General features: G+C 37.7%; 1 protein-coding gene across 3 annotated transcripts in view; it reads left to right on the top strand.

Moving 5' to 3' along the window:
• The window catches only part of LOC125646516 (condensin complex subunit 1-like), a 41,296-nt gene that overhangs the window by 17,140 nt on the left and 10,407 nt on the right, over positions 1–13,749 (top strand). For all 3 annotated transcript variants that reach the window (XM_048872852.2, XM_048872866.2, XM_048872861.2), the window contains exons 16-30: positions 47–156; positions 318–571; positions 2,542–2,626; positions 3,041–3,177; positions 4,503–4,720; positions 4,882–5,046; positions 5,163–5,443; positions 6,625–6,739; positions 7,120–7,243; positions 7,432–7,587; positions 7,945–8,122; positions 8,885–8,979; positions 11,333–11,413; positions 11,570–11,753; positions 13,239–13,404. In XM_048872852.2, coding sequence (XP_048728809.2) covers positions 47–156; positions 318–571; positions 2,542–2,626; positions 3,041–3,177; positions 4,503–4,720; positions 4,882–5,046; positions 5,163–5,443; positions 6,625–6,739; positions 7,120–7,243; positions 7,432–7,587; positions 7,945–8,122; positions 8,885–8,979; positions 11,333–11,413; positions 11,570–11,753; positions 13,239–13,404 — 2,349 coding nt within the window. The remainder of the gene's footprint in view (positions 1–46; positions 157–317; positions 572–2,541; positions 2,627–3,040; positions 3,178–4,502; positions 4,721–4,881; positions 5,047–5,162; positions 5,444–6,624; positions 6,740–7,119; positions 7,244–7,431; positions 7,588–7,944; positions 8,123–8,884; positions 8,980–11,332; positions 11,414–11,569; positions 11,754–13,238; positions 13,405–13,749) is intronic.

Genomic DNA, 13,749 nt, shown 5'->3' with positions numbered 1-13,749 from the left:
TACAATACTAAGTCACAGCAGCTTAATTATGATTACACACTTATAGGTCACAAGAAGCAAAGTCTCGCAATAGTGTCGGGTATAGAGGAAGAGAAAGAAAAGGACCCTATTGTTAATGAGGTTTCCAAACAACAAGTGCTTGTACAGTATCTGAAGGTAAAGTATGCTTTGTATTGGTGAATAGGACTCTCAAACTGCATGGAAAAAAGACTTGTTTTGCTAACGATGAAGATTGGAGATGGTCTACACACTTTTAACAACACTTTTGACAGGTATATTTTCTAATACGTGCATGTATCAAAACTCTTGCATTCCAGGACTGCTGTGCATTTGCCACTCAGATCCAGGCTGCAGTTCCTGTGATCTGTCAGCTGTTGGGATCCAAGACTGTTACAGACATATTAGAAGCCATTGATTTTTTTGTGACTGGGTTTGAGTTCGGAGTCGCACTCACAATGATTGGGATACGTCGTATGTTGCATCTGATCTGGTCGCGTGAGACCAGCGTAAAGGAGGCAGTAGTGTCAGCCTACAGACGGCTGTATCTCAACCCACAAGGAGGAAACCAGAGGTAATAATTCTGTGTCTCATTTGTATTGTATAAAGTAAAGCAGCCAATCTAAATGAGCTAGTGATTGACTGTGCGTGTCTCCTGATGTTAGTGAGAATCGTGGTGGTTTAGTAAGCTCGCCTAAGCAGATTCAAGCTTTTCTGATAACATTTGTCCATACATCTGTCATTGTTGTTGATATTATAAATTTTTCCTCATTTTTGTTGTTGTTGACTTTTTGACTATATGGGCAATTTCAACCAAACTTGGCACAAGGTACTAGATACATTTTCTTAGATAAATTTCAACATCAGTTCTTGTTATAGTGGAAGAATATGTTTCCGCCTTAGCCTTTCTACATGTACATGTATATTATATGTTCAGCTTACTGTAAAAGAACTTATTTTCATGGGGTCAAGAGAAAAATTAGAATAGCATAAAAGTTGTTATTCTTTACTGTAGTTCAGTTCCATTTTTTGTGAGGATTTATATTTTCGGCTATTATGATAATGAGAAAGAAAAAATACCAAAATGAAGGATTTGACAGTACCTATATGTACATGTACATAATGTAGTTAACTATTATTGTTTTACAATTTTTTTTGTCCCCGTGATCAGATTGGGGCATATTCAGTACTAGCTGCAATAATGTAGCCCTATCCAATTTTTTTTTATTCTGACGTTTTCGGGATAGGGCTACAATTCCATAGGATCTCCGTAATGGTGCAAAATAATTTTATGAATAACCGATAATAAACTCTGTGTATTAGTCCCAAATGTTGTTTACACCAAAAGGAGTACCAACTTTGTGCTCGGGCATGTCTAATAAAGGTGTTTTTCATTAAATATAATGTACAGCATGCAAAATTCTTCGTCTGCTCCGCCATGCTTGTTATCGCGAGATCTCGTAGGTGGATCTAATGAAAGCCTAAACATTGACAATCAGCGCGAAAATGTAGTTACTCGAGCCACTTCGACAAAGAAAGGAAAATCATATTGTTGCAGAAAGAATTTACACTCTGCTGTTCGGTTTTTAACTTGATATTAAATTCAAACCTTTTCAATACCGACGAAATAGCTTTCGCCTCCATACTTGTCCATTGATGTAAATACTACCTTATATGGCATATGCAAATGACTTGACAATCGGAAGTTGAAACTTCAGTACATCAAACATGGCGGACAAATATGAATCGAGAAATTGGAATTTATCGAAATTGTTGAAAACGGTAGAATAGAGCCTCACAAATCTAAAGTTGAAGGTTGTAAATTTATATATTGACTAAGAAACATAGAATATCATTTTATTTACGTAAAGAAAGTCAGGAAATGTTTAGAATGAGCGCAAATGTTGCGGGAGTGAATCACTCCCGCATTTGCACCATTACGGAGATCCTAAGGAGTTGTAGCCCTCTCCCTAAAAAAAAAAAAAAAAAAAAAAATCAGAGAGGGCTACATTATTGCAGCTAATTCAGTACATGTAGCTTTAGGTCAGTTTGTCTGCAAAACCTTTGATAAGGTCAAGCTTTTCTGATAAATCTGTCATCATTGTTGTTGTTATAACAATAACGATGACAGATGTATGGACAAATTTGATCAGAAAAGCTTAAACGGTTAGTGCTAGAGTTTTCATATTTCACATGTGTAGTCCTTGTGACAAGACCTTCAATATTTCACATGTGTAGTCCTTGTGACAAGACCTTCAATATTTCACATGTGTAGTCCTTGTGACAAGACCTTCAATATTTCACATGTGTAGTCCTTGTGACAAGACCTTCAATATTTCACATGTGTAGTCCTTGTGACAAGACCTTCAATATTTCACATGTGTAGTCCTTGTGACAAGACCTTCAATATTTCACATGTGTAGTCCTTGTGACAAGACCTTCAATATTTCACACGTGTAGTCCTTGTGACAAGACCTTCATTTGGGTACCATAATTACTTTGCTGTCATACCAGGGCATCAATGTTTTTTTTTGTCTATTTTAGATCAAAAGCATTCTCAGTTGTCAAGAATCTCACAGCTCTGTTGTCAGGAGCCAGTCTAGGAGATCTGACATCTTTAGAAGGATTGGTATGACCTTGAATTTCTGCTTGATGGCTCAAACTACAACCTTTCAAAGTTCTAGATCTGTCATAGTAATCTCCTGGCCATGATTTTTCTCCCTGTATCATTAAGCAAATTTACTTTAGAAGCAAAATTTAAGTCTTGGTATATACATGTAAATCTGTTCTCATCATCTGAAAGTGCTAATTATTTGCTTAAACCATCTCTAATGAGCACCTTGTGGACCTTACCAGAAAGAATCCTTTGGGATTAGTGATTGTGAAAAATTCTGCACCCTGATATTTTTTGCTTATTTTTGAAAAGCATGAAGAACAAACCCCATGTTAATTTGTACCATTAGCGATTACAAATTTGTCAAGATTTTTTTTTTCCTTTAGCCATTGGACAGTATGTTATGTTTATTTGTGACTTAATTTTTAGATGATAGAGCTTATGAAGTCAGGGGAGATAGACCAGAGTGTTATACAGATGTTGTGGGAGAGGTTCGCTATGAAGGTTCCCAACACCACAGTGGAGGACAGCCGTGCGGCAGTGACGCTGCTCTACATGATTGCAGGGTAAGGGGCATGTCTGATGTGTTATCTCTAGCAGGACAGCAGTGACACTGCGCTACATGATTGCAGGGTAAGGGGCATGTCTGATGTGCTATCTCTGTAACAGGACAGTGACACTGTGCTAAATGATTGCAGGGTAAGGGGCATGTCTGATGTGCTATCTCTGTAACAGGACAGTGACACTGTGCTACATGATTGCAGGGTAAGGGGCATGTCTGATGTGCTATCTCTGTAACAGGACAGTGACACTTTGCTACATGATTGCAGGGTAAGGGGCATGTGCTATCTCTGTAACAGGACAGTGACACTGCGCTACATGATTGTAGGGTAAGGGGCATGTGCTATCTCTATAACAGGACAGTGACACTTTGCTACATGATTGCAGGGTAAGGGGCATGTCTGATGTGCTATCTCTGTAACAGGACAGTGACACTGTGCTACATGATTGCAGGGTAAGGGGCATGTCTGATGTGCTATCTCTATAACAGGACAGTGACACTGTGCTACATGATTGCAGGGTAAGGGGCATGTCTGATGTGCTATCTCTGTAACAGGACAGTGACACTGTGCTACATGATTGCAGGGTAAGGGGCATGTCTGATGTGCTATCTCTGTAACAGGACAGTGACACTGTGCTACATGATTGCAGGGTAAGGGGCATGTGCTATCTCTGTAACAGGACAGTGACACTGCGCTACATGATTGCAGGGTAAGGGGCATGTGCTATCTCTGTAACAGGACAGTGACACTTTGCTACATGATTGCAGGGTAAGGGGCATGTGCTATCTCTGTAACAGGACAGTGACACTGCGCTACATGATTGTAGGGTAAGGGGCATGTGCTATCTCTGTAACAGGACAATGACACTGTGCTAGATGATTGCAGGGTAAGGGGCATGTGCTATCTCTGTATTAGGACAGTGACACTGCACTACATGATTGTAGGGTAAGGGGCATGTGCTATCTCTGTAACAGGACAGTGACACTGCGCTACATGATTGCAGGGTAAGGGGCATGTGCTCTCTCTGTAACAGGACAGTGACACTGCGCTACATGATTGCAGGGTAAGGGGCGTGTGTTATCTCTGTAACAGGACAGTGACACTGCGCTACATGATTGCAGGGTAAGGGGTGTGTGTTATCTCTGTAACAGGACAGTGACACTGTGCTACATGATTGCAGGGTAAGGGGCATGTGCTCTCTCTGATGCAATAATTGATTTATTTTACTGGATTTTGAAACCTGTATATACACTGTAGCTACATTTTTAGAGTGTTTCAGGCTAGACATGGATTTTGAAAATGTAATGTGAACTTTAATTGGCTTTTAGGGCAGATATGGGTGTGGTTAAAAGTAACATAGATGTCCTGGTGAAGGAGGGACTCGGAGAGAGAGCAGACTCTGACCTCGTTCTAGCCAGGGACACCTGTCTGGCTCTTTTGAAGATTGGGCCACCTAAGAAGGTCCAGGGACAGTTACAGGCAGAACCACTGCGCTTCTGCCAGAACCATCAAATGTTTAATCGACTTCAAACGCTGCTCATCAATGGTAAAAATTTATGAGGATAATTTGTAAAAATACATGTATGAAACCTTCCATAGAAACTACACACATACAGTATGTGTGTTTTTTGTTTAAAATCACCCCCAAAAAATATGATGTCGTCTGTTTAAAACGCAATGGGAATGATGGCTTTGACATTTTTATAGGGGTTCAAATGTTGGATAACCCATATTGGATTCCATTTGGAGAGCAAGCTGTTAATGTTATTTACAAGTTGGCAGAACATCCGGACATTATCTGTGGTGATATCATCAAGGCCTTGGCGAAAGAAGTCATTAAAGCTGAGAAATTGAACCAGACTCTGAGTGAAGGTAAAGTTAAACAGTAAATATTTTTAATTAGATATGGGCAGGAAAGGTAATTCAAAATGAGAGAAATTTTCATTGAAAAGATGCAATGAAGAAATTCACTCATACGATATTGGTAGAAAATTTGATGGAAGAGGAGCCAACAGAAAGTCCACCAGAGGGCGATCTGGAAGCAGACAAGCAAGAGAGCAGGCCACCGAGTAGTCAGCCAAGTAGTCAGCCAACCTCCTCTGCTACGGTGATCCTCACTAGATTGATCTCAGTGGCAGGTCATGTGGCCTTCCGACAGATGGTTCATTTGGATACATTTGTGTTTGGAGAACTCAAACGACGACGTGCAATACAGGAACAAAACAAGGAGATGAAGACACCTAAGTCTGACAGACGAGGAAGCAGAGTGGTAGGACAATATAGACAATAATGAATTTTTAGTTATCAAGACCTACTGCAATCTTTCTCTACATGTAGCTTTGACTTTCAATTATGCGTCTCACGTGGTGTAAACAATTTTTCATGTCAAGACCTTTCAAACAGTATGTCGCAATTCCATCTTTTATGAGTGAATTTTGACCTGCCCCACCCACACCGTGGGTTTGACTTCACCCTACCCTACCCACACCCTGGGTTTGACCTTGCCTCGCCCCACTCACTCCGTTGGATGACCATTTTTGAACTCTAATTGTCAAGACCTTTAGAAAAATATCATAATACCATCTTCTTATCTTTGAATTTTAGCCATGCCCAGTCCCAAACACACCCTTTAATGATCATCACCAAGCTCTAATTGTCAAGTCTTTTCCATTGATATGTCACCCTGCCATGTTTCTAAAAGTTTAGGCCACATACATGTAATTAATTCTTTGGTTCCCGGGTCAATTTTCTCGAATATACACCTGTGCATGAAGATGAGGGCGGGGGGCTTTTTTCTTCTGTCTTATTGGCAATGATATACATGTAGATGAGGGAGGTATTTCTTAAGAATATCTTGACATTTGATACAACATGGAAATAACTTTAGAAACGAGCAACCATCTGAAAAGTCATTATTTTATGGTCCAAGAAGCAACAGAATTGTTTCATGGTGAATGATGACTGAAACTATGGACATTTTTATCACATTCTTTACTAACCACATTTTTTTTCTTCTAAGCCCAAGAAATGACTAGTATGATTCTTGCTCATGACTAGAGAGACTAAAAATGAAAGTGAAGTATATGTGAATATTTTTTCTTCTGGATAGGTCATTGAATTACAAACATTTTTTTTTATTGGATTTATAAAATTTGCTATGGGGACACCTGAACTGATGCACATGCGCCTGAAAACCGTAATTTCAGTTTTATTTGACTTGGATTTTGACCGCACCTGGCTCCACTCACAACCATGTGATGACCATTCTATCAACTATGACATGACATGACCTTTCCATTGATAGATGTACCTACTCAACTACATGAAACTTTCTCAATAATGTGACAAACAATGATTGCATTATTGAAAATATTAAACCATAAATGCTGTACTCCATAGAACATAAATTTATATCAATTAGTGATACATAGATAAAAAAATGATTTTCAGGACAAAACCACCACAGCAGAGGCCATTGAGGATGAGCTGGGTCTGGCCGGGGCCGCTGAAGAGGATGCTGACGCTGAGTACATCCGAAAAGTGTGTGACGTGGAAATCGTCACAGGTAAGTTGTGTGACATGGAAATCATCACAGGTAAGTTGTGTGATGTGGAAATCGTCACAGGTAAGTTGTGTGATGTGGAAATCGTCACAGGTAAGTTGTGTGACGTGGAAATCGTCACAGGTAAGTTGTGTGACGTGGAAATCGTCACAGGTAAGTTGTGTGACGTGGAAATCGTCACAGGTAAGTTGTGTGATGTAGGAGTTTACAAGAAATATTGTTAAAAGAAATTCTCTGATGGAAATGGGCAGTATAAAGACAATCAAACAGTAAAAATGTACTATGTTCTGTGTTTGTGTGGTATCAAAAATAAAATAATTTATAGCTGTACAGAAATTCATTGAGCACCATCCTAACATGTATATATGAAAACTTTTGAGCAGGGGACACTTTGTTGGGTAGTATTGGTCCACTACTGGTGACAGTGTGTACAAACCAAAGCAAATACTCGGATCCACACCTCAGGACAGCCGCCACACTGGCTTTAGCCAAATTCATGCTGGTCAGGTAGGAGCTTCAGTTATATGGTTTTAAAAATTGCATTTCTGTATGCCATAAATTGTAATGGTATCTTCAGAAAATATTTGTATGGAATCTTGAAACAAAATCAGATGAACAATTATTGAAAATTTTGTGTTGATGAATTTCCTGTAATATACATGTACATTTGAATGTCTGTGGAACATCTCTTCCAGTTCTGACTTCTGTGAAAGTAATCTACAATTGTTGTTTACTGTTTTGGAGAAATCTCCATATTCCACCATACGAGCCAACACAATCATCGCCCTGGGCGATCTGACCGTACGATTTCCAAATCTGATAGAACCATGGACCTCGCATATGTATGCCAGGTAAGGAGTTGTAAATTGCACTGGAAGACTAAGGAATGAGGGAAAATGAGACTGTACCCTATGGCAAGCAAATTTGAGAGAAAATTCTTGAAATTTTTTTCACAAGTGCCTTGTTTTCACACCAAGGCAACCATGTGAACATAAGACTTCAAAAGTTCTCCCAATTTAAGTGATTTCTATATCAGTACGTAAGTGTGCCTTATCACCCAGGTGATTTGTCTTACGGCCACAAATGGATGTTTTATTGTTGCTGAAATTGACTAAACAATTCTAGATGAATTAGATAGACTTATGGTTTAAGATGTTTAAGATCTTATGACAAAAACAACATGTATAGTGTTGTTACTTGGTGTTCAGATTACGAGACGATTCTCAGACAGTAAGGAAGAACACCCTCCAGGTCCTGACTCACCTTATCCTGAACGACATGGTCAAAGTGAAGGGTCAGATCAGTGAAGTGGCCACATGTGTAGTGGACCATGACGAGAGGATCTCCAGCTTGGCCAAGCTCTTCTTCCTTGAACTCTCTCATAAGGCAAGTCATCAATTTCCTGGGACTAGTAAACAGGATTAAAATTATTTGTACATGTAGTAAATCATCATAGCCAGATGTCAACTGTGGGTAATAGATCATTTTTCTGTGTATTAACATATATATACACTACACTGTAATTTCAGCCCAGGCAAATGCAGGTAATGCTGAGATCAATGTATGAATGGATTAATTGCAATTGTATTTTGGATTGAAATTTATATGGCTCATGCACAAACATGAGGACAAATCAAATTTACTGATAAAGTTAATTGAAAATACTATGACTCTCTGTGAGAATCTTTGATATCTTCTTCTTTTTCTGTTAATGAGAAAAACATATTTCATTAACTCTCAATTACACAAGTGTTACTGGTATTCCAAACAAGAGTATGTGCATATATTGCTGATTGTACCTTGTGTTTTCAGAGGAGTATTGTCAACACCCCCCCCCCCCCCCCCCCCCCCCCCCAATAAAACAAAAACAAACTGCCTCTTGATTTAATATTATAGATTCACATTTGTAATTGTATGTGATTTATTCTGTCTCATGATTTTTGGGGTCTAATTTTAGGTCTAATATATTGTTACTGAAAGGCAAAATAAATCCAGATTTTGAGACATTTTTAATGCAGTATCAATATCTGGCTTACAAGAGAAGTTCTTCAAACTTTTTGTTGTTGTTGATTTTGACGTAGGGTTATTTGATTTGGAGGAACCTCTCCGCTGTGAATTAATTCCTGTGTTTTTGTACATGTATTTCAGGGCAATGCTATCTACAACATCATGCCAGATGTGATCAGCCGTCTCTCTGATCCTGATGTTGGAGTAGATGAGGAAAACTTCAGGACCATTATGAAGTGAGTATAGCCGAGTGCTACCAGGTCAGATTTATAGGCATTATGAAGTGAGTATAGGCGAGTGCTACCAGGTCAGATTTATAGGCATTATGAAGTGAGTATAGCCGAGTGCTACCAGGTCAGATTTATAGGCATTATGAAGTGAGTATAGGCGAGTGCTACCAGGTCAGATTTATAGGCATTATGAAGTGAGTATAGCCGAGTGCTACCAGGTCAGATTTATAGACTGTCTTTTAGGATACACAATTTCTGAGATTTCAGCTCTTGCATATTGGGGGAATGTGAGTAACCCTAGTGGACACAGAGCATATATGTACATAATATATTATAGACTGGTAATGAAAAATACAATAAAATATGAGAAAGGCATATTTGTTTTTATGGGTAGGTGAAGAATTTTTTAAGGTTCTAAAAGTAAATAAAGGTTGGTGGTGCACATTTTTAATACCCCACCATCTAAAATGTTTTCTTCTTAAACCACTACTTCATATTAACAAATTCATCCAACCAAAAGAAATAATTAAGTGAAGTACTATAAACATGGTTATTTATGCCGTTTTTCCACGTCCAATATTACACGTGGGAGAAAATTACGCAATAACTGATTATGATATATATATATCAAATATTCATAACTACATGTATATGCGTGGGAGAAATTTATGTGGTTATTATGTGACCACGTAATTAGTGTAAATTTCCCCCACGTGTAACTTTTACAGTACATGGAGATATTTTTTCTTCACATTTGATAATGATAATATACTGTATTCGATTCGATGTGTATATTTTGGTTTCTTTGCAATAAAAACCCCAACAGATGGTCAAACATGACAGATCTCTTGTAGCTCGCTCAGGTACGATGTTTTGGTCTCCAAACCAGACCCAGATGACTGATGTCTGGACATATGTATATACAGTACAGTATATGTATTTTAGTCTAAACACCAGTTAGGAATGATAAAATAAACTGATTGTCAAAATGGAAAAAGCATCTTCGAATTGCAACTATTCATTATGTATGGTGCTGCCATTTCTGTCGGAGATTCTCGTTTATAGAGTTATTTCCCTTCTCCAGTGCGATCTAAATGGCGATGTTTGAGCTATGGCAGAGGGATTACATTGGTGATAGAAAATGAGACTATGACTCACCAAACTGATAAAACTCGCACTTTTAACTTTAGTTTATCTTTCATTCACTGTTGAATCTGTAAAAAGGCTCACACTTTGCTGGTATGTGAGCATTGCTTTTAGTTGGCGTTGGACGAGTTTATGTGAGACAAATTGTTGGGCACTGCACAGGATATTTGGTGACTGTCTGTTGTCATCTCCATGATGGTGTGATTTGGGGAAGCAGAGAAGCCAAATGCAGATTCGCGTTCAGTTGGGCACAGTAAATCAGAAATTAAGTCCAAAAGGAAAGTTAAGATTCTCCACCATGTAATAATACGTACGTGTGTAACTCTATAAAGAAAGGCAACTATTAAAATTCCAAAATGATTAAAGTCCCAATATTCCGAATATCAACAGATTTTATACACATGAATTTCACAAAGACATGTTTTAGTATATCTGAATTTAACAAAGATCAAAATGAAAAAGTTCACAAACAAAAAAGTTAAGAAACTTAATTTTACAAAGAATTTTGGTAGAATACTCTCATGCAATCTCACACGTTTCAACTTTGATAGATCTGCCTACTTGGATATAAGTTGACCAATGAAATAAACTACAGAAACCTGGAAAATCAGGTCTTTTACTGACAAAACTTTGGTAAATGTATTGAACTATGTATAGTACATGTATGTTACCAAAACAATAGTGTACACTGCTTCAGGTAGAGAGCCAGGTGTGCCATCTGCTAAGCTTTCATTTCTCTTCATAAAGTTTGATCTTTTATGTCTCTCTAGATAAAGTTTGATCTTTTGTGTCTCTCTAGATAAAGTTTTATCTTTTGTGTCTCTCTAGATAAAGTTTCATCTTTTGTGTCTCTCTAGATAAAGTTTTATCTTTTATGTCTCTCTAGATAAAGTTTTATCTTTTGTATCTCTCTAGATAAAGTTTTATCTTTTGTGTCTCTCTAGATAAAATTTTATCTTTTATGTCTCTCTAGATAAAGTTTTATCTTTTGTGTCTCTCTAGATAAAGTTTTATCTTTTATGTCTCTCTAGATAAAGTTTGATCTTTTGTGTCTCTCTAGATAAAGTTTTATCTTTTGTGTCTCTCTAGATAAAGTTTTATCTTTTATGTCTCTCTAGATAAAGTTTTATCTTTTGTGTCTCTCTAGATAAAGTTTTATCTTTTATGTCTCCTTTGATAAAATGTTATCTTGCTGTCTCCTTTTTTTCCCCAGATACCTGTTCTCCTTTATCCAGAAGGATCGACAGTGCGAAAGTCTAGTAGAGAAACTCTGCCATCGATTCAGGGCCACCAAGTACGATCTATACTGCAGCTTTATTGGGTTGGGGGGAAATGTTGACAGCAGTCATAGCTTTGAAAATTAATTTTCCTTGAAATATTTTGCATGAATTTTTTCGGTACTAAAACCTACTTTATACATTTTACGAACACAGTCTGTATTTTATAACAGGACTGACAGGCAGTGGAGAGATTTGTCTTTTTGTCTGTCCATGATGTCATACAGTGAGAAATCAATACGTAAACTCCAGGAGAACTTCGCCTGTTTTGGGGACAAGTTATCAGATGAGGAGGTCTACAGCTGTTTCTGTACCATTATCAGCAAATCTAGATCTTTTGCTAAACCAACAGCAAAGGTAATTTTATTATTCCATCTAAACATTGATGAAGCAAGACTAATTGGGGTCACTTATTTTGTGGGGTCAGATTTTTGTGGATTGAGAAGAATCTCATTTTAGAGACTAGATTTCATGGTTGAAGATTCATTATTCTTTATCATACTTCAGTTTTTCTTCAACATGAAAGGTTAAAATGTTGGATTTGTCATTACCAAATATATAATAAACCTCCAAAGAAAGTTTGATTAATTTACAGTATCTTGCCTATGTTTTTTTTTTATCCCCCCCCCCCTTTTTTTTTTTATATATTTTATATTACAACATTTATCACATGATAACAGTCAGGGTTTTAACACACCCTTATAAACCCACCTGACTAGGGGGTACTAAGTGTTTTATTTACCATTTACTCATACATTCACTCCTAGCTGCAATAATGTAGCCCTATCCAACTTTTTTTAAATTCTGACGTTTTCGGGATAGGGCTACAATTCCATAGGATCTCCGTAATGGTGCAAAATAATTTTATGAATAATCGATAATAAACTCTGTGTATTAGTCTCAAATGTTGTTTACACCAAAAGGAGTACCAACTTTGTGCTCGGGCATGTCTAATAAAGGTGTTTTTCATTAAATACAATGTACAGCATGCAAAATTCTTCGTCTGCTCCGCCATGCTTGTTATCGCGAGATCTCGTAGGTGGATCTAATGAAAAACCTAAACATTGACAATCAGCACGAAAATGTAGTTACTCGAGCCACTTCGACAAAGAAAGGAAAATCATATTGTTGCAGAAAGAATTTACACTCTGCTGTTCGGTTTTTAACTTGATATTAAATTCAAACCTTTTCAATACCGACGAAATAGCTTTCGCCTCCATACTTGTCCATTGATGTAAATACTACCTTATATGGCATATGCAAATGACTTGACAATCGGAAGTTGAAACTTCAGTACATCAAACATGGCGGACAAATATGAATCGAGAAATTGGAATTTATCGAAATTGTTGAAAACGGTAGAATAGAGCCTCACAAATCTTAAGTTGTAGGTTGTAAATTTATATATTGACAAAGGAACATAGAATATCATTTTATTTACGTAAAGAAAGTCAGGAAATGTTTAGAATGAACGCAAATGTTGCGGGAGTGAATCACTCCCGCATTTGCACCATTACGGAGATCCTAAGGAGTTGTAGCCCTCTCCCTAAAAAAAAAACCAAAAAACCAGAGAGGGCTACATTATTGCAGCTAATTCACTCCAGTAGGCACTCATTTAAAGAGGAGAAAGAGGGTTAGAAAGGAATGAAATAATCTGGCTTATCGTGTAATAGGTTGTTAAATTTGGCATGCAATGTATGTTATGTGTACTGCTATGATATTGATAACAACTTAAAGGATATGAAAGGTGTACTGTTGTAATATCAATAAATGAATGACTTATATTACCGTATACAATGGTTACTAATGTATGATAGATTTGATTGTGGTTGTTGTTTTCAGACACTAATTGACGAGTTAGAGCAGAGGGTGCAGCAGTGTCACACTAAAGGTCTGGAGGAAGGAGAAATCGCAGTGAAAGCCAGTCAGGCTTCACAGGCAGTCAGTCAGACCAAGGGGAAATCGAGGACCAAAATGTCCAAAACTCCCGCCAAAGGAAATACATTAGGTAAGGTCAAAGGGAAATCGAGGACCAAAATGTCCAAAACTCCCGCCAAAGGAAATACACTAGGTAAAGTCAAAGGGAAATCGAGGACCAAAACTCCCGCCATAGGAAATACATAAGGTAAGGTCAAAGGGAAATCTAGGACCAAAATATCCAAAACTCCTGCCAAAGGAAATACATAAGGTAAGGTCAAAGGGAAATCTAGGACCAAAATATTCAAAACTTTGGCCAAAGGAAATGCATTAGGTACAGTAAGGTCAAAGGGAAATCTAGGACCAAAATATCCAAAACTTTGGCCAAAGGAAATGCATTAGGTAAGGTCAAAGGGAAATCTAGGACCAAAATATC

The sequence above is a fragment of the Ostrea edulis genome, chromosome 1 (genome assembly GCF_947568905.1).
Source record: "Ostrea edulis chromosome 1, xbOstEdul1.1, whole genome shotgun sequence".
Classification (NCBI taxonomy): domain Eukaryota; kingdom Metazoa; phylum Mollusca; class Bivalvia; order Ostreida; family Ostreidae; genus Ostrea; species Ostrea edulis.
This window is presented reverse-complemented; position numbering and strand designations above follow the sequence as displayed.